The sequence below is a fragment of the Rhipicephalus microplus genome, chromosome 3 (genome assembly GCF_043290135.1).
Source record: "Rhipicephalus microplus isolate Deutch F79 chromosome 3, USDA_Rmic, whole genome shotgun sequence".
Taxonomy (NCBI): Eukaryota; Metazoa; Arthropoda; class Arachnida; order Ixodida; family Ixodidae; genus Rhipicephalus; species Rhipicephalus microplus.
Window position 1 is genome coordinate 83,559,626 of NC_134702.1, and position 20,942 is coordinate 83,580,567.

Genomic DNA, 20,942 nt, shown 5'->3' on the forward strand with positions numbered 1-20,942 from the left:
TGAAAAGTTTTTTTATTTTATTAGTAACTTTGTGTTATGTACGTTTTTTTGGATTGAATTTATTTTGTGTAGTTTTTGTGATTTATGTACGTCATAGCTGCTCGGCTTGTTCCGGTAGTCTGCCAATCTCGCGATTGCTCTCGCCCTCAGTTACGAATGGCTGGTGTGGTCGTGCGTCACGTCGCGTTGTGTTGGTGGATTCCGTGCTCGTAGCAGCTTCGTGCCGTCGATGCGCTTTTTAATTACACTTAACGCAAAGTCTAAAGTGGAAAATTGCGCGACGCCATGGAGCGCGCATCGGAGGCGCTTAGCGTCGATGACGTCTACAGCCTTGCCGAGGAGATCGGCAAGGAGTTTGAAATCCTCATTGACAGCTACGGCGTCGATCCCGTGAACAAGTTGGTCACCAAAGTGATTCGTGTGCTGGAGTATCTAGAAGCGTACGCCACCAAGAATGACATCGCCAGTGACGAGATCGCCCAGCTCAGGGCGCAGATATATCAGCTCGAACACGACAAGTACGAGAAGGCCGAGTCGAGGAGCAAGCTCGAAAAGGTCAGTCTTCGTTTCCGACCGATTACTTTCCCGTAGGTGTTTGCGGTAGGATACGTCACAAATCGGGTGACTGGGAAGTGGCACCTGATTGACACGGCTTCGTCTGGTCTTGGAGCAGCTGGCATGTCTTGACAAAGCGCCTACTGGGTTTTGTCGCTACCCCTACCGACCCGTAGTTGTGTTTTGCCGTTCGCGTGAACGTCAAGGACGTTGTGCGCGCATAAGTCGCTGCGTGACTCAGAGGAAGAGAAGCGCGGCATACTTTTTGTGTCGTTAATCGCTCCGGCCCGTCGAGGAAGTGTAGGTAGCGAATAGGCCATTTCGACGCCGAGAGACTTTAGCTTTGCGTTGTCTCAGGTCGTAGCTCTGCCTGGGAAACTTTGGTATATTTGTCTCCCGAGCTCGTGAAACACGCATATTCTGTGGTTTCCTCGCGCGGAGGGCGAGGCTAGCAGTCAAGTCCCGTGAATAGGCCGGCCCAAAGCGATATTGCCCAACACTTATCGGCACTTTTCTCCGCTGTGACCTATCTATACGCGCAGCATTTGAGCTTATCGGCTGCCCTTTTCCAAGCTACTCACAGTTGGGCGATTGCGCGTAACGCATCGCTGTGCGGTGTCGTCACGGCTGACGAGGACGTTTCTTTTACCTCCGCGGTATCTCCGCGCAATTAAGAGCGTGCCACTTCGCGGCTTTTTCACTGCCCTCCCTAGAAAGTACTCCGTGGGAGGGCTGGCCGACGCGTAGTTGGGAGCGCACGCCAGAAATCAGACTTGCGGCCACCGCTTCTTGTTGTGTCGTCGTTCATTTGATCGAGTGGCGCTGAAATACTGCAACGTAGACGATCGCAGACAGGAAAAACATGAGTACTGTTGCTTGCTTGAGTACTGCTTTTTTGAGCCCTTGTTTCCTATGAAAGACACTCCTCACTCCAATTTATCCTAACGAGATGGTAATAAATACACAATCAATCGTGCGTATTATCACTTAACAGCACTAGCAAAACTATGTTAAACATGGTTCTGCTAATATTGTTTTCACGAATTAGGTAGCAGGGCCGGACAGGGGACAGCGTTAAGAAGTGTCGAGGCCATCGTCACTTTCAAGAACTAAAATAAACCCATGCATAGTTATCCCCGTTTCTTCGAAGACAATGGCTTTTCCGTCACCGGCACGTTGCAAGCACAAAGGAGCCGTGCATGCAACTTACTACCTTGTATATTAACTAGAACTCTTTAAGAAGGCTCTGTTCTTATTGCTCTCTCTCTCTCATTCCCGCTTATTGCGCTTTCGTATCCAGGAAATGGAGCAGTATGAAGACATCTGGAGACAAGAAATGAAAGATCTGGGCGGCCTCGTGGCTCGGCTACAGGAGGAAAACTCCAAGTTAAGCAGCTCCCTCAAAGAGAAAGAGAGCCACCGTTCCCTGCATTACGAGGCACACAGTGAGCTACCTTTATAAATGCGCCTGCTTCGCGCTAGTTTTCATGGTGATTTCAACTGAGGAGTGAGTGCTCCGCCGCAATAAAGCATTTATAAATCGCGTGTCCAACCTTAGCCAAGTTGGTTCAGTCACAGTTCCTTAAACTTCTGGGTATGAGAGCGTGAACAATGACATCAGGAAGCAGGAATTGTTTATAACAAATGTTCATGCAAACAAAACATTGCAAACAGCACGGTGCTGATTTGTTTCTTTTTAAGCTTCTTCACGGTATTCTCACCTGCTCAGAACAGCTCAGTTGTGTCGGCCTTTTTTTTTTTTTGTAGCTCTTTTATTACTATTACGATTCTCCGAATTCTGCATAAGAAAGCGTATGCCTTTTATGTTCCTGCCTGCCATATCCAGCACTCTATCATTCACAGAATGCATAGTATTGGCTTTTTTATGCTTACTTTGTTATCAATATTGGTTATAACTGAAAGTCTCTGTTATTTTTTTTTTCTTGTAGGTTCTCATTGTTGTAACATTGCTTCACGCATTGCTTACGTCCTTTTCCCTCTCTTCGTTGTCATTTAAGGTTACCTAGTGCATTGTCTACTTAGGGCAGGTAATAATTGCGGAGCCGAACCACGAGATTGAAGTAACTAGAAGAATAAGAATGGTGTGGAGCGCATTTGGCAAGCACTCTCAAATTATGACACGTAGATTGCTACTATCCCTCAAGAGAAAGGTATATAACAGCTGTATCTTGCCGGTACTTAGCTACGGAGCAGAAACCTGGAGACTTACAAAGAGGGTTCAGCTTAGATTGAGGACGCAGCGAGCAATGGAAAGAAAAATGGTAGGTGTAACCTTAAGAAACAAGAAGAGAGCAGAGTGGATTAGGGAACAAACGGGGGTTAAGGATATCATAGCTGAAATCAAGAAGAAGAAATGGACATGAGCCAAGCATGTAGTGCGTAGACAGGATAACCGCTGGTCGTTAAGGGTAACTAACTGGATTCCCAGAGAAGGCAAGCAGGTTATGGGGAGACAGAAGGTTAGGTGGGCAGATTAGATTAAGAAGTTTGCGGGTATAAATTGGCAGCAGCAAGCACAGGACCGGGTTAACTGGCGGAACATGGGAGAGGCCTTTGTCCTGCAGTGGACGTAGTCAGGCTGATGATGATGAGTGCATTGTTGTGCCTGAGCTGACACTTTCCTTTTCCTCAGCTTGTGTTTGCTTTTCTCATATTAGGCCCTTTTATTTTCAGTTTTTGTTTTAATTTCCCTTTCTTTTTACTTACATTCCTTATGTTGACTGTTTTTATTATCTTTATTATTATCTATGCATGCATCAGGCCCTGGGACCTCGTAGTTCTTCCTTGCATAATAAGTATACTACTACTACAACTGCAGGGCTCTGCTGTCCTACGATACAACGGTTAGGGATGTATAATGACTCAAGGTTCTTGTGCGCCGATGATATAAATGTTGGTCGATTGCTACTGCATTGTGATTCTGCACTTCGAGCACTGGGTTGAAAGATAGCGTTATCAACCAAGCACGTGAAGTCGTTTAATCTTTGCTGCATCTGCTCCTATTTCATTTGGTAGTGTCTTTTCTCTGCAGATGTATAGGACATGCTTCTAAGCACTTGGCTCTTTCATTGATTGCTCTTCACTTTGCATCCTTTAACACGTTCCATTCGTAGCGTGTACACTATTATATCAGTGTTCTTGTATTTAAAAACGTTCCTTGCTCTCTCTGCTGGGATGTTATGATTGTAAATATTATGCTGTGATGCATACAAGGTCAGCAAAAACGTCTTTTTATTTTCAAAACTATGCACACTTTTCTGTGCTAATCTATTAGTCCGCCTCGATGGTGTAACTGTTAAGGCGCTCGGCTGCTGACCTGAAGCCGTCTGTTTGATCCTGGCCGTGCCCATCCCATTTTGATGGCCGTGATACCAGAGGCCCGTGTACTGTGCGACATAAAGTTTCCCCGTATGAACTGGATAGAATTCTGGCACTGCTATCGTTCAGCCGCCATGGAAATAATGTGTAGTACATGGATTTGATTAATCATTTCGCTTGCCGCCTCGAACGCACTTATGGCTTCGTTTTTCTAGTTGTCTATTAGCATTTGTTTTGTTGTGAACTTTGTGAGCCGATTTGTATTGGTGAGCTTAAAAGGGTTAAAGAAGTTGTGACATCAAATTTCGAAGCTAAAACAAGCCTCTTGTGGGTTTTCTTTGTATGCAAGGACACTCCACATGAACGGTGGGACACAGCAAACGTTAGGATATATTTTAATTCACCTCCAAAGTGTACCTAAATGCTCATTTTCCCGGCTGAAACCCATCACAAGTGTGTCCGGAACTGTCGTAGCTCTGTTGGAAGGGCAACTAAAGTTGCAGCGTTGTCACACCAGATCTGTAGTGAGCATAGGCATGCGCAGGTTTCCCCATCAGGAGGAACAAAAGTTCATCGCAGTGCACCCCCCTCCTATTATGTCAATGTATTAGGCTGTGTTTGCACAAACCCTCTCGTAAGTGACTATGGAAGTGGCTGGCCCCTTAACCCTCTCCCGTGCGCACGCCTATTGTAGTGAGGGGAGTAATCTCGGGAGACCTCCGCCACGGACGTACCGTACCGTTAAAGCATCGTGGCTGCTACACGTTTGTTTTGCGGGTGCTTGTGCGGCGCATGTGTGCGAGAAAGCCAGCGAGAGCAGACAATAATCCGCCCAACGTGCGTCACAGCCTTGTGTCGCCACGTGAACAGGCCACACTGTAACGTCACATCCCTATTTTGCACCCAGAAACTGAAACTGAAAATAGTCCACATGAAAAAGGCAATATTACTTTATTTAGCGAGAGTAAATGAATCTTGGTGTGTGTAGCACACTTCCTGGAGCTATAGGAAGTGCTTGCAGCAAAGAATGTGCAACCTACCTCGCTGCAGTGGTCTAGTGGCTAAGGTACTTGGCTGCGGTGGCTGCATTTCCAATCGAGGCGGAAATGTTGTAGGCCCGTGTGCTCAGATTTGGGTGCACGTTAAAGGACCCCAGGTGGTCGAAATTTCCGGAGCCCTCCACTGCGGCGTTTCTCATAATCATATGGAGGTTTTGGGTCGTTAAACCTCACATATCAATCAATCAAGAATGTGCAGCCTACAAATATGACGTTGAACCCCACATATCAATCAATCAAGAATGTGCAACCTATAAATATAGTGGCACCACCCGTTCAAGGTGTTGAAGTGGAAGTGCTGAACATTTGTTGAACTTTTTCTGGCAAGAAAGTGGCTCCAGGCAACGCAGAGCTAAAAGAACAAAGTTCAGACAACTCCATGTGCTACCCATTACTCCCACGCTGGCTGAAGCGCTATGCGTTGCAGCTCCCATAGACACTAGCGCCCGAGTTCCCTCCCGTGTATTTATATGAAGCTCTATGATGTACAATATGAGCACATGTTAAAGAATGGTCACTTTCCAGAGTCCTCTACTGCATGTCATAAAATTATATTGTTGTTTAGCCTTGTAAAACCCCAGATATTAATACCATCTATCGACCATCTTCATTGTTTCAAGGAGTTCTCAGCTTTGTCCGTAATTTCCAGTCTGCACATCAAACTAGATAGACATACTGTTTGGTGGCCTTAGTTATGATTCGCTTTGCTTCTGTTTTACATTGTTGTACTCCCACTAAGCAAGTTAACTGTATTTAGTGCTATTGCAATGAAAAATTGCTGTTGTAAAAGGAGCAGGTCACAGCTGTGAGTCTGTTCTTGGTTCCACTACTTAGATGTTTGCTTCCTCTGATAGATGCATGATACTATTGCAAGCATGGATATTCCCTCACACCAGTGCTTTTCTCAATCCCTATCCTAATCTCTCTGCTACAGCAGTCTATATCAGTCCAATGTGGAGATAAGAAGAAGAGGGCAGTCTTGTAGACCCAGAGCCCTCTGCTTGCACAGCTGTGAAGTGAAGCTTTTATGGTGCCCTTGTCTCTTCTCAGTGCTTTATGACCCTGGAACTTTATGACCAGATGTCCTTGTCTTAAAGCAGTTGCAGCAGGAGGTTTCTGTTTCTGAGTCTTAATGGACACTCCTGTTTGCTCTTTTCTTTACAACTTTGTGCCTAGTTTGTTAGCTCCATATTGCTTTATCACGTGTGAAGAACATTCTTTCTTTTTATGAGGTGTGCATTCATGATTGTCTGATTGCAAACACTGTTGGGATATTGCAAATAAACGAATGGGAAAATTCCTTTCAAAGCACTTTGTGTTGCACTGCTGCTGACTGTTTGTTATGTGATAGGTTGCTGCGTGAATAGCCTAACAGCTGGTGTAACCTGTAATTCTGCACAGTTCATTGACTTGTACACTGATATCTTATCACTTCATTGTTTCATGGGCCAGTTTTTATTTATTTTCCCACAGCTTATTTAGCCATAATATTCTAACTCAAGCCTGATATCTGATATTGGCAGTCTGCTGGAGTGGATGTCTTTTGGGGCAGATACCTTGTTGCTGAAGTTAGTCATTCTTCCAGATCATTAGGCTTTGAAATGTGTGAAGAACTAAGCTTTACGGTGAAGGTATCGTTAAACCACTGAGATCATCGATACAGGGGCGATAGTGTCTTTCAGGTTCTGGACTCTGAGCAGTCTTTAAAGGAGCATATAAATCTAAGTGGTGAAAATTACTTAACATGCTTCTTTCGTGTTCAAAGTGGGCTTTATTAAAGAAAAATGAAAGAAAAAGTACTTTAAAACAGCATTGCCGTTGGTTTCCTTTCCTAGCTTTGCTTGTTTACATTGCATTGGGACAACTTTGCTTTGATCAGTGAAGTTGCTTCAGGAGTTCTTTTAATGGTTTTGTTGTCAGAAAGAATGTTTTAAAAAATTAAATGGAAAAGACAAAGAATTTTGTGACAGTGTAACAGTAGCAAACATTGCATGGAACTAGAAACAAGCAAGGAATTCGTTTTTGTTACTTTGATCTTGGTCTGTCAGTTACTACACTGAGTGTTTCGATCTAAGCGCCACTGCAGGTCTGGTTTGCGCAATGCAAAGATAAGACTGAAAGTTCACACTTCAACTGCAGCTGCAAAATGCGCACCTAGTTCATCGCAGTCCAGACATTCGAACCAACTCCAATCTGCATGCCTTCACTGAGTGTAAAAATTTTTCTTGACTGTTGTGGTCCCTGAGCTTCTTTGGTAACGGTGGTAATTCCATTGTGTGCTGCCCATCAAATGAAGTGAGTACCTACTGTACTCCTGTTGCAGCTATAACTCCGGTGTAATGTGTGCAGGTGTGACGCTTGGCGAAGACATTGTTGTCCTCGAACGACTCCGGGACGCCTTTGACAAACAAGCAGCTCAGCTGAAGCAGTGTGAGAAGGACAAGGCTAAGCAAGCTGCCGACATAGAATCTGTAAGGGAGCACCTGCTGTCACATATTTTTTTTTCAACATTGTCTGCTGTACAGGTTGTGTGCATTGCCGCTTTCATTATTGCTTCTGCATTTCTAGCCATCACCACATCTTCGTCCATTTAAGTCTGGTGTAGCTTACATTGCGGTGACTTCATAAAATGATGATAAACTTTCTTTGTGCAAGCTACAAAAAGTACTGGACACTGTGAAGGACACATACGGGACAATCAACACTTTTCATCCTAATGTGTTCTGTATGTGTCTATCTTTGCAGTCTCCCAATACAAAAAGAAAGTTGATCATGTTTGACCAACTAGCCGAGTGTCAGGTTTTATATGTACATTACTTTTTTTTTATATTGCATTAATTTTCTGGGCACACCGTGCAAGGGTAGTGCTGTTCTTTTAAGGCTTTGCTAATACTAAATTTTAATTTATAAGCAAATAGTGGTTTGGTCAAATAATTTCTAATTGAATTCAATTAGTATTCATCACATATTATAAAAAAGAGCATATTTGTCGTGATGGAACTAACCTGCACAATATTTTTTTTTAATTGAAACAATGACTGTGCAAAAGTCATTCTTTTTGATTCAAAGAAAGTGGAAACAACTTTAAATAGTTGCAGGATTTGACTTTTGGTTGAATGCAAGTGATAATCATAAAATACATTGAATTTTAAAATTTACTGTGTTTAGAGCATATGAGCCAGTTTAAAGAGCTTTTAAAATGAAGCTTAAAATATGAATAATCGATGTGAGGGTAATGTGTTCATTTAACCTGGAATGGGGGCTTTGTGGTAGTGAGAATTTCTCCTGGGTGGGCGTATTCACGACATGGCACCTCTCCACTGTAGCAAAACCACATTACAAGGGGGGCGTGTTGCATGTGAACTAATATACAACTATTCATTCATTTCAAAATTTTCTAATAATTTGAATTCAAATCAAAGTGGATTGGAATACTGTAATATTCGCTTGAATATTCCAAGTGCTCGGATATTTGCACAAGCCAATCATTTTTTTTTTTTTAAATTTGAAGCAATTATTTAGAAACCTTTAAAAAGCACGTTGACCATTTCTGTTAATTTGGACAAACCAATAGATAGAGGCATGGTTGAATAGACAGGTGCACAAGTTAACCTACATATAGACAAACTGATTTAGTCTCTGTACCGCTCTGAATTTGAGGGGAAGCTTTATGTATGAAGCAGAGATGAATCGGGAGAACTTGAGATTGGGAGCTAGCATACCAGTGGTGTCTGCTGGACTCTATGGGGTCATCTGTAGGTGAAATAGACTTACTTTTGTGTCTACACATTGGTATACTCAGCAGAGCATGCCGACCTACTCTGCTGGGTTGGTCAAACTCATTTTGCACCAACCAAGTGCTGGTGCCCTCCGACTCCAAGTCTCCCCCATTTAGTTGCGTGAACTCCAAAGAGACTCTTCGTGATGTACAGCAAAACTTCATGCAAAGTAGTAAGAGATCCCATACTGAGGCCTTAAAGCTGTTAGATTAGGGAAGCTTACCAAACTTCTGGCCATTTAGGTATGGTTCTGTTTGCTGTTGTGTCAACCAAGATGGAAACCTGGATTCAAGCTGGAGGCAAAGTAGCAGGGTCCATTTGTGTCATCAAAATTTGGCACTCTTGACCATGTGTATATTTTTTGTATACACTTTGTTCTTGACTGCATGGCAATGTCCATACTTTGACCACTCTCGAACATGCTCGAACAACATAATGCTCACACGTCTGCTATAAGAAAGTAATTACTGTTTTGTTAGGTTGTATAACCTCTAAAATCTGTAATCACTTCATGTGAAGGTTCTGAAATAATGCCAATCAGTGAGAAAAAAAAAGAAGAGTTTCTTTTCACTCGCCCTGTTTGAGATCTTCTCACGTTGCCATGCCAGCAGGCCTGAACTCCAATGTTGGGTCACTTTTCACCACGTTCCTTTTCTTTCTCCTTCTCTGCTGCGTCTTGTGGTTGCACTATGTAGTAAATGAATAACGAAGATGTGCGGCTTGCCTTTTACCAGCTTCAGCAGCAGCTGGATGCCAGCAAGAAGGCCACTCAGGAGCAGAGTCGACGCAACCGGCGGCTGCAGCAGCAGATGCGGCAGCTGTGCGACGAGCGTGGCGACCTGCAGGTGCAGTTGCAGGACCAACAGAGCCAGCTGCAGGCCTTGCAGGAGCGACTAGGCCTCGCTGTCAAGGACCACGACGACCTTCTCCAGTCCAGGGTGAGACTGGAGGCGCTCTTTTCAAACCTATGGCTATGTAACGATGTGTTTTAGGCCATGCATCAAACATGTGGTATTCATGAAAAAAAAGAAAGTTTGGAGCCCTTCTACTGTTGGTAAAATGGGGGTAAGTGAACCCTGGAGCGTGCATGCCTGACCTGCTACTATTCCACTCTATCTCTGGTATTGTTCAATGCTGCCTCTCAACTTCTCTCTTCCTTTGTGCCTGGAAATGGATGTTCGTCAGCATGTCTAGCAGCCCAACATTTGTTCCTATTCAACATTTCTTTTTATTACAGGCAATGATGACAGTCTTATGTGAAACAATTAATGTGCCCATGTGAAATCACCAGTGACCTCAATACAAGATCAGATATCTGTGTTGGAAGCGGCTGATCATGACAAGCCCACAATCTAGAGAGCATCAGTCATCTGATGCTCTCTAATATACATCTGTGGTTGTACAGTCGAAACCCGCAATAACGAAATCGCCGGGGAAACCGAAAAATTTCGTTTTCGCGAGAATTTCATTGCCACGAGTATGAGACATATAAACAGTGATACGGCCAGCAGAATGAAAATTTATTGCCAGAAGTCAGTCAACTTGCTTTGCCGACCCTTGCCATGCAACAACATCAAAGCTCTTCCTTCGCACTGAAAAAGTGGTTCATTGCTACGTCGTCGTCATGTGCGCCGAAGAAGGAGCGAAGGGTGTCCAGCGCATCCAAAACAACCCGCGGGTTGGGTTTCTCTGCGTGCGTCCCTTCTTCGTCCTCGCTGTCGTCAGCTTCGTGCACGCTTTCGATAATGGCCACGTCGGTCACTTCCTCGTACACGACTACATCGTCATCGGCACGAACGAACGCATCAACGGTGATTTCATCTGGGATGTCGATGGTGTTGGTGTTGCTTCAGCCTGTTGAGCTCGTCCGACGGCGCCATCTGCACTCCAGCATGATCATTTGCCATCGCCTGCTGCAGTGTGGCCAGCCATGTTGCCGGACACAGACCCCCATCGCCGATTTAAGTAAAGAAAAATGGCAGTACCCACGCTAGCGCGTTAAAAGCAGACGTTTACAAATTTTGAGTGCGCATAACACACATACGGGCATATTTTTGACAGTTAACCATTAGTGGGAGGGTAAAATAAGGCCCGCACCATGGTATAAAATTCGTGAATGCGGGATCGCTGCCCAAAAACATTTCTTTGCCGCGAGATACGTAACACATGGGCTTCTATGAACGTCAACCGGGGATCGGGAAATATTTCGTTGCCACGGGGATTTCATACTCGCGGGGTTTTGTTATTGCGGGTTTTGACTGTATACACTCAAATTTCGATATAACAAACTCTGATATAATGAAATATCTGTTATAAAAAGTAAATGAAGACTAGCCTTGCAATAGATATAGTGTTAGGAATATACCTTTATAATGAATTTTCGGATATAACAAGCATATTTTGGTGTATGATGCAACTTTGTAATAACGAGGTATAAGTGTACGCCAGTATATACAAATACACCTATGGCGGGTGCATCTTCAAAGGCCTACTATTTGTGTGCACCCGCATTTCTGTACACTCACTGACACCGGGTTTTGGCAAACCATGCTACGTACTGCCACCAAAATCTGTAACTCGTACAGGCGTCGCGTTTAAAAAAATACGAAATTCCTTCAGCTGCAAACTGCAGCAAGAGGGCAACGAATGCCCAAAAAGGTTGGTAGCTATTAAACTAAGATTCGCCAATTTCTATACAGCACATACCGCAGTTGGCAAATTGTTGTGGTGAGTTCACGAGGCATAACCACTTTGAATGAATTGTTAGAGTTTTGTAGTTCTTGAGATATTCATTCCCAAAGTGTTTAGTGAAATATCCAAGTGTTCTAGCTGCTCGGTGCATCAGTGCACAAAATTGCGTTTCATTACAAATGCAAACAACACTACAAATTCAGAGCACTTTCGGAAGGAGCACATCTTAAAAACTGTACCACCTATACTTGATTCCAAGTGATACGTCTTCACAATTCACCAGTTGCAATATGTGCCTGGCATAATTAATTGCATGGCAGTTTATTGAGTGCTAGTTAATGTAATTTTTTATATTTATGGACATATCCTGCACCTGGCAACTTACTTCTGAAGAAAAAAATTATATTTTCTCAGACAGGCTAAGTGTAAAAGTTACAAAAGCAATAACTAAAGCAGGTATAATAGTAGTAGTTACCATAGTTTACTTGAATCTACTTTAGTCATCAAATTTCAAACTTGTTCAGCTGATCGACATTGAGCAACGTAAAGACTTGAAGTAGGTCGAGCAAAGCTGTACAGCTGGTCCTGTAATTTTATTGAGAACATTTAAATTGCATCTGACCACTTGAAGGGGCCTTGCAATACTTTTTGAGCATGGACAGAAAATGCTGCCGATAGGTAGTAGAGGCTCCCGAGAACACGGGAGCCGAATCTTGTAGCGCACACGGCCTGTAATTCACAATAAATGATCAAAATCAGCTCAAAATTGCTTTCTCTTCCCTCAACAAATGATGGAAGACACTCAAAAATCACTCGTAGAAGACCATCTATAAGCCATTGGCTGATTTGAACATGACGCTCTCAGTTGTTACAGAGATCGCCGCGAGAGGCCATGACTTGTCCACGCGCGCACGCGCGATCGCACTGTAAAAGCTGCTCATTCGAAGAAAAGGAAAAAAGTGCTCAAGCTCACGTGGCGCGCGTGACATATTTTCTGTGCCCCTGTCATCCCTCCCTGCTTAGCGTCCAGGACATTCTTCAGGACAAGAAAGCAGAGAATGCGATTTCAGCGTGCGACAAATTTTTGTAACTCCGCTCGTACTGGCCGGATTCTTAAATTTTTTGTGGCGTTGAATTTGTGAGGAAATAAGCTCTTCCATTGAATTCATTACATGGTTACTTAAAAAAGTGTTTCAGGACTCCTTTAAACCTTGAACTTGTCCGTTTGTGGACACTGCAATGACATTGGCACACTTTCGCTTTAGTGAAAAGAAAAGCTATGAAACCTGCCCTATGATATACCGTGCGCAGTTAGTATTCAAATCGTATGTCAAAAACAGAACAACGATATTGTGCCGCAGTTTATATACAAGCAGCATGCCCCCCACCCCCCTCTCCAATATATATACATTTTCGTTGTTTATTGCTAGGATGCTGTCCTGGATATGCATGGAAAAGTGGTCATTGACCTGGACGACCCGAATCGACCCCGCTTCACGCTGGAGGAGCTCAAGCACATCCTTTTTGAAAGGAATGAGCTCAAGGCTCGAGTTAGTGATCTTGAAGACGAGCTGGCTCTGTACAGGCCAAGGTAATCACTAATGAACGCCTTATGTGTGCAAGTTTGTTCAGGCAAGCTTTGTACTTACTTCTTAATGTACCATACAATGATACTTTGCAGCATGCCAAAAGAATGACCACTTAGAATCAGTGTAGAAGCTCTAAACTCACTCTTAGTTTAACTTCACTCTCACTGCATGAAGGCAGAACCGAAGTACTACTTTACACCTACGTGCATTATCTGTAGTGTCTTGCTGGAATTGAATGCAAGTTTCTACCCATATGTATAGTTGAATCAACTCTAGTTGGAGGCCTCGTAATGATGTCGTGTAGGTTTTAATTTGAATCAACAGTCAATGTAGATTGGGTCATAAATTTCAGGAGACCAGTTCAACAAGTCAGGCCATCATTTGGGTTCTGCTAAGATTTTGTTCTTCTCAGAAGCCTTATGAAGAATTTTTACAGGCATTCAGTTGCATAAGCCTTAACCTATCCATTATTTTTTATAACTGCATATGAGGAAGTTTTTGAACATTGTGGCAGAACAGCGCAAGAAACACTGTTCTTCTACCGTGTTTATGATCCAACTCGCCCACCTAAGAAAGAACCTTTGTATAAAAGGAAGGAGTGCATCAGTGTTTTGCAATGTCACTTGACCAACATCTCCAATTCGTTCGGTGTAATTTGTTATGTTAATCAGGCACAAAGTTGTTTTGATATTTGGGTGTACAGGTGTGTGCACTGTCTCTTAAAGAGAGCATTAGCTATAACTTGCAAGCCATCAAAGTAAAAGAAAAAATTGGAGAGAGACATGGCTGCACACTGATAAACGGCCTTGTCCCCCGCGGAAGGTGGTGGGCTCATGAGGCAACCTCGCTTCTGACCAGGCCGGTTGACCCACCATCTCCGGTCAAGGACGAAGACCGGCCCGTCCAAGGACCCATCAACCAGGAGCCTGAGGAGAAGCTTTTTTCCTACGGAAAGGCCTCCGGCATTCGCAAATTGTGAGTGCACTTCTTTCTTCTCACTTCCACTCTCTGTCGTGAAATTGTTTAAAGGGACACTAAAGGCAACTATTAAGTCGACGTTTATTGTTTCAATAGCCGTCCAGAAACCTCGTAGTGTTACTTTTGTGCCAAGGAAGGGCTTATTTTGAAACAAAATTGCGCTTTAGTGGCTCGAATCGGGTTACCACACTTCAAATTACCCGCCTCAAGGAGCAGACCGACTTAAGTCACTGTTGCCGTGCACAACGTTGCCCGGCTTTACTGCGCGGTCACCCACACTATTAGACAGAACGAAAGCAGTGGGAGCCACAGCAGCAACAATGGCGATTGATCAATTTTTTGTGATTGGCTTCGAGATGGCAGACGTGTTTTGGTTCAACTGCGCCCCGCTAGATGGCAACACCTGTCCAGTGTAACTACGCCAAAGTTGAATTTTTGAACCAATCGCACCATTTTCCATAGCAACGTCCGGCGTTTTTTTTTTTTTTTTCATGAATCAAACAGATACAAACAAGTAACTTTTATTGCGTCTCTTGATGAACGAAAGGTTCTTTATTTTGTGCAGCTAGATCGATTAATAGTGATTACATGTAGGCGGTTAGTCTGACGTCATTGGTATCAATTTGAAATGTTTACGTGGCGCATGTATTCTTGTGCATTTACCTTAATTTCTCGGTAACTAGGGCACTGCTGTTGATAATATGGTCATTTTAGATGTTCTCATACATTGAGCTTTCACTCTGATGTAAATTGTTATTTGACTTTAGTGTCCCTTCAAACCGAGCACCCCCTTCCGGAAATGCAAACGTGATTCTCGGCTCCTGCTTATAATTCAGGCAGTTTATTTACAGAATTCTGCATTGTCGTAGCCAGACAAATTATCAGTGCAATGCAGGGGTGAAGAATCGATGAGATGTAGGGTAGTCAGTGGTAGCTACCAAGATACCTCCAATGAAATTGTAATAATGGGACAACATAAAGATGGGTCACGAAAATTTCACTAAAAAGACACAAAAAAAACTGGGTTTGCAATGCCACGAGAAAGTCCTTATGAATTTTTCAGAAAGAAAAGCCTCGTAGTTACCGAAAAATTCGTCCTGCTCTGAGGTTTAAACTCTGGACCAGGACGAAATTTTGGCAACTAAGAGGCTTTTTTTTTTTCTGAGAAATCCGTACGGATTTTCTTGTGGCTTCATGCTACAAACGCATGGTTGTCTTCTTTCCCTTTCAGAAAAAGACCTAGTGTATTCCCATGTATTGTCTGAAGCTTTCCTGGCTTCAGTATTGCTTATAGTTATCATGTATATGGCAGCGTGCAGTGTTTGTGTCGCTTTATGTGACTAACTGTCAGTCTTAAATACATTTCCAGCAGGGGATGCATTGGCATGCATATGTAAGCTGCCTGCCTTAGCTTGTATAATTTGCATGTGTGGGCTGGCGTCGGCTTTTCTGTGATAAATATGTAGTTCGTTTGTGGAAGCATCATGTGGGGACTAACACATACTGTATGACACTAGTCTTATCCTAAATTATGTGTAATTGGGGATAGTTTTAACATTTGTGTGCTAGAGTTTTATTTTAACCATCATGAATAAATTTGTTCATGAAGTAGAGACTGGGAGAGAATATAGAGTCGTGACCTTCACGTTCTAACCCTTACTGTTTGTGAAGCTTCATTAATCTCATTCAGAGCCCCAGCCAACACATTTTTTCTCAATTTATTTATGTGTTAGTCAGGGCCTAATTTTGTTTTGCTTTCTTTTTCTTTTTTTGTTTACTTTTTTGGCATACCTTTTGATGCTCCCCTGTTTTGCTTCTAAATTTTGAGTGATGCTAATGGGAAATTTGTTTGGTGGCAAAGGTTCCGGGTCATTTATAAGCTTAGAGGATGAGTTTGCTGCCGTATCTTGGACCTTGAAGAAAGGCAGCTTGCAACAGTCGTCCCCCTGTCACTGGTAGGCATCACTGCTTTGGCCGACCGCCTTTCATACCCCCTCCACCTCCGTGTGCTTTCTGTGTGCCTGAACATAGCAACAAGGCGTGACTCTGGGTAGCAGTAATGCATTGTACCATTAGAGCCTCACAGTGTTGCCGTCAGCCTGCATTCAAAGCCCTCTTTTCAATGCTAGCCCCGCATCCGGAAGCTACAATTTCAGAGTTCAGTGCTATACCTTTTGTTCGTCTCATCAGCTGTTGACATAAGTCTGCAAATCTCATTGAAATTGCGGCACTCATGTATCACATTCTCAGTTTATGCATGTGTCTGGATGCACTATACTACTGGGTTCCTATTTGTGTTGCAGACTACAGCTACCAAGGTTGCAGATTAAGGGATGGTGTACTAAACGTTGTCGTGCATGCAATAATTCCAGCACAGCCATATGAGTGACACCATTTTACTGCAGGTACACCTTCCTTAAAGGTGTACCTGCAGACTTAAACGGGCACTGACATCCAACTTAAAGGGGTACTGACACAAAATTTCATAACTGTGATAGCCTGCTAGATTGATTGTCATGAACACCCATACTATATCGTTTGCCGAATTTTAATAGCAAATACATTTTGGAAGGTAACTCATGTGAACTTTGAAGTTCCCGTACCTAATCCATTCTTATAAAATGCATCTCGCGACATTGGCATCATATAAGACAACTTTTAAGGGGCCCAGAAACTTCCACAATGTTGCCATTGTAGCCGAGCTCCAAGATGCCCCAGCTAATTGAATGACGTCATAGTGGCCATCGCACTTTTGCTGCGCTTGTGCCAGCAGGATACTCTTCAGCTACTGCTCGCAAATAAGTGCTCATGGTGAACACATGGCAACCTCAAGAAAGTCTTTGCCGTGAGGTGACGGTGATGACGGCAACAGCATCGCGCTGCACATGCCACATGCTAAAATCTATGCAGGCAGGGCAGAAACATGATCACTGTTCTGTGTGCAGTTTCACACGGTTACATAACACTAGTTACACACAGCCGCTTGTTGTTCTCGTAGCTCCCCCATACAGAAACTGAGACTGCTCGGTAATAAACCGACTGTAATTACTTATCTGTGGCAAACTGCAACAAGCGATGTCTTGTGACTATTAGGCCTGCAGCAACAGTTTAAGGGGGAGAGGGGGGGGGGCACCACAATGAATTTTTTTTATGCCAGTACACCTTTACCTGTAGTGCTGGTACCACCTCTTCCTGGAAACGACAGAAGCCAAGAACTAGCTTTATGTCCACAATTACAGCTTGCCTTAAAGTGTAATTGGCTTGAAAACAAACAATATCACTCATTTTAGTATGCCATTGGTCATCTGCCATTGCACAGCGATGGAGAACTTAGATACGCTAGCATGACAAAGAAATTGTGCTAAATGCTGCTGTGAAAAAAGCCAAGTTTTCACTCAGGAGACTGTACTTAACGCACATGAAGTCACCACACAAAAAGAAAACAGCAAAATACCCTACTGCCTTTCCCGCTCCACCTGCCTTGAAGTTTTCAAAACACGACATATGTGTCATGTTTTCTGCATGATGCCCTCCATCATTGAATACGTTAAGAAAGCATTTGAGCAGCAACGCACTGGAAGCACATTGAACAGGCGAAATGAACAAGGGGACAGCAATTGAAATAATGTAAATTGCAAATAGAAACATAGAACACATTTGGAGTAGAGGATGAAACAACGTGATTAGAACAACAAAGTAACGAAGACCACTGGACTAACTCTAACATGCCTTTTATACAGTGTGAAGAAACAGCGAACACTTGTCCTGTGGTCCTAGTTCCTTTGTTGTTCTTGTTTTAATAATTGTGCTGTTTGGTCCTCTGCTATAATTATGAACCAGTAGCCCTTACCAATGTAACTAACACAGCACATATTTTGTAGTTCCCGCACTAAATGAGATATTAAAGGTTGATCACAGGTTTTTATGTGCACCGGTAAATAGCATAATTCTCTCGGATTAGTCCTGTTCTGCCTGTATGTGCATAATTGGAATACGTTTGACAAGATCAGCGGCAGCACAAAACGTGTACGGAAAGAGTATGAAGACATGCAGGAAAATAGGGCAGTGGTGACAGAGTCATGTTTTATCTCCAAGCAGGTCTTATTTGCCTTGAGCTTTCCACATGATAGTACACATTACTGTTGGTTCCCTGTACAACTGCATGTAGTTTCACACAACCAGAGAGTCAAACGACTATTAGCTGTGTAGAGCTCTGCTAAAGTTTATTACAGGCATACATGTTCTTTATTTGCTCTTAATGTAGAAATTATTGTTAAGATACTTATTGATTTTTTGCTGTTAACGGGACAGATGATTACAGTGCTTTTAATGATTATAGTAATTAATTGTTGCTGTGTTGAATATTCTGACTTAGTAGAAAAGATGAAGTCATAGTGCCAATGAATGGTGGAACCTAAGAGTGATGCCTCTTATTTTTCGTGCTTTTTTTTTTGTTTAACTCAACATTGCATGCTTTGTGCCTGTGTGTTCCTGTACAAGCATGTCACAAAATAGGAACAGCCTGACTGATGTGTGCATGAAATATTGTAATTACTTCAGAGCAGGTGTGCTAATGGTTACTAACACTTACAGATTTGCACCACAGCTGAAACTTCTAAAGTAAGGTGGCTCTGCTCGAAACCAGTCACCGTTTCAGTATTAAGAAGTTGCATCCAAATGCACATAAAATAATCATCAATAGTAGAAGAAAAAGAAAAACACTATGACCCACACTTTGCTGAAAACAGAAGGCACTAGTGCATCGACTTCATCAGATAGTGTGTGACAACCAGAAGTGAATAACAATAGCAACTCGCATTTTTATATTAAAATCAGGTGATCACACAATAGCTTTGTTTCAGCACATGTTTTGTCCATTACGTCAAGCACTACTGGCTGCTGAGTCACATGTTTTCAGAAAGACAGAAAAATCTTAGCTTGTATCAATAACAGTTTTACTTCTGTTATTTAGTTTGCATGAGTGCACTTTCCTCCTTCATCTTTTTCTGTGTTCTTTTGTGCTATTCTTTTGCTCCTGCTTCCTTCCTGTACTGCCTGCCTGCCTGCCTGCACAACCGCCTGCATGTCTGCCGCACGCCCCGCCTCAGTTTCCAGTACGTGATGAACAACCTCCAGATGCCTGGAGAGGAGCCACGCTTAGAAATCTTGCCCGAACGTTTCAGTTTTCCAAGTGCCCTGTGGCCCCGCGTCAAGCCGGGATGAGGAGCCTTGTCTGCTGCCTCCTGCGAGGCCTGCTCTCTCACGGCAGCTTGCCGTCGGAGTTTTTTGTCGACGTAGCACCGCTCTTCGAACTGCATGTGGCCCTGTTTTCAGAAGTCGGACTGTTACTGTGAAGCCGTGCTTTCACCATTGGTGAGAATGGAAAGTGGCACACTCGCCCCTTGGTGATGTGCGTCATTGCCACTGGCACTGGCTGGGTGTTTGTGTATGCGCGGATTGCCCTGTGAACGTGCCAACCTAGGAAAGCAGCAGGTTCTAGAAGTGAGAGCGAGTTCTGAAACTGAATTAAAGTGTCACTGCAGGGCAATGCTAAATGTGACTTCATCTTGTCAATGCACTCCCACCTCAAAACTGCAGCCAAAGTTTACAAGCAGCAACAATGTGGAACACCCTTGTAGTTTCGTTGCAGTGTTGGTTTCGTTTTGTTACACATTGTCACCCTGCTGCGATACCAGCTGGGGCATTTTCAGCAGGGTTGTTGCGATAAATAAGTTAAACAATAAAGCGGAGCATTGATGAGCCGCGATAGCAATGTGGACACTGCGTTTTGTGGAATAGACGAGGCAACGTCGTGACTGGAACTGCACATGATGCATGTTCTACGCATTTGATGTTTATCTGCACACATCCAAGTACAACTGTAACAATTTTCCAGTAGGCACAAAAACGTTGTGCACTCATACACCATGAAGTTTGTGCACATTGCTTTGGCTGCTTTTTTAAGAGGGGACATATGCCGAGTCGACAATTTATGTTGTATAGTTTATATCTGTGGCTTTTGAGACCTCACTTTTGTGATGATGTTTGTGTAGATTTTATTTATTCAATGTATTTTAATAGTTCACCTATTTTTTACTGTTCATGCATTTTAGTTTAAGCCTTTCTAGTAAAGTATTCTCTCTGTTTTTTCACTTACATGGGACTGTGCTTTATTATGAAATAATTTTAAGGCACTCCGAAAATGACCCTATCTATAGAGTAGGGCATGTCAAAATAGCAGGCTCATGCGAATAATCAAATACTTTGTATATTTGAGTGAATATTACTGTATTTTAAATTGCTTCAATTTTAATTTAAATTGTTAAAAATTTTAATGTATTTGAAATGAACCAAAAGCTACGTACTATATTAGTTTGCATGCAACTCCTTGTGAAGATACTTCCTCTGCAGTGACAGGGTGCAAAGCTGTAAAAACATTTATTTGGAAAAAATTTGCATGTTATTTCTTACATCGAATCATCATATATTTTTTTAAAAGTTTAAAACCTTGTTATACCGGCGTACACACACTAAGTAAATTAAATTTTAAAACAAACTTTACAGGCTGTCCACTTGCATTCACCCAAAAGTCGAATCCTGCTACTATTCAAAGTTGTTTCCACTTTCTTTGAAGAACAAATAAAAGTTTCCAGTTTTTTAAAAATATTTTTTAGTTTAGTAGGGTAATGACAAATATGCCCACTTTTTCTTATGATATGTAGTACATGTACTATTCAAATTCGATTTGAAATTATTTGTCCAAATTTACTATTTAAATTGAGCCTAATATTCACTATTCGCACAAGCCTAGGAAATAAGTTCAACCCACTATCACTACTTACACCCACAAGTCTTAACTATTGTGAGTTAGATCATTTCATATTTGTTCAGTAGAGAAGTAGGCATCGCACTCTGCTTTACGAGATCTACATCTGGCAACAAAATGTAAATTT

At 42.7% G+C, this 20,942-nt stretch overlaps 1 protein-coding gene across 6 annotated transcripts; it reads left to right on the forward strand.

Moving 5' to 3' along the window:
* The first annotated feature begins 144 nt into the window (after window positions 1-144).
* LOC119160615 (RILP-like protein homolog) lies at window positions 145-19,544 on the forward strand. Of its 6 annotated transcripts, none has more exons than XR_012894300.1 (8): window positions 145-555; window positions 1,856-2,000; window positions 7,302-7,423; window positions 9,466-9,669; window positions 12,853-13,013; window positions 13,834-13,986; window positions 15,851-15,944; window positions 19,173-19,312. XR_012894300.1 is itself a non-coding variant. In XM_075889899.1 (7 exons), the coding sequence occupies exons 1-7, from the start codon at window positions 286-288 to the stop codon at window positions 19,210-19,212; spliced, it is 1,095 nt and encodes a 364-aa protein (XP_075746014.1). In that variant the 5' UTR covers window positions 145-285; the 3' UTR covers window positions 19,213-19,544. The 6 variants fall into 6 exon arrangements, 4 of the variants coding, with proteins under 4 accessions (XP_075746014.1, XP_075746016.1, XP_075746013.1 ...); XR_012894301.1 differs by having other exon boundaries at window positions 13,870-13,986; XM_075889899.1 differs by lacking the exon at window positions 15,851-15,944 and having other exon boundaries at window positions 19,173-19,544.
* Window positions 19,545-20,942: the final 1,398 nt, after the last annotated feature.

What these genes read in the sequence shown, in the direction of transcription:
- LOC119160615 (XM_075889898.1), top strand. Translation starts at nt 286, where the DNA reads ATGGAGCGCGCATCGGAGGCGCTTAGCGTCGATGACGTCTACAGCCTT. An exon ending in CGAGGAGCAAGCTCGAAAAG is followed by an intron (nt 556 to 1,855) that starts GTCAGTCTTCGT and finishes TTTCGTATCCAG; the next exon opens with GAAATGGAGCAGTATGAAGA. An exon ending in CTGGCTCTGTACAGGCCAAG is followed by an intron (nt 13,014 to 13,833) that starts GTAATCACTAAT and finishes CCCCCGCGGAAG; the next exon opens with GTGGTGGGCTCATGAGGCAA.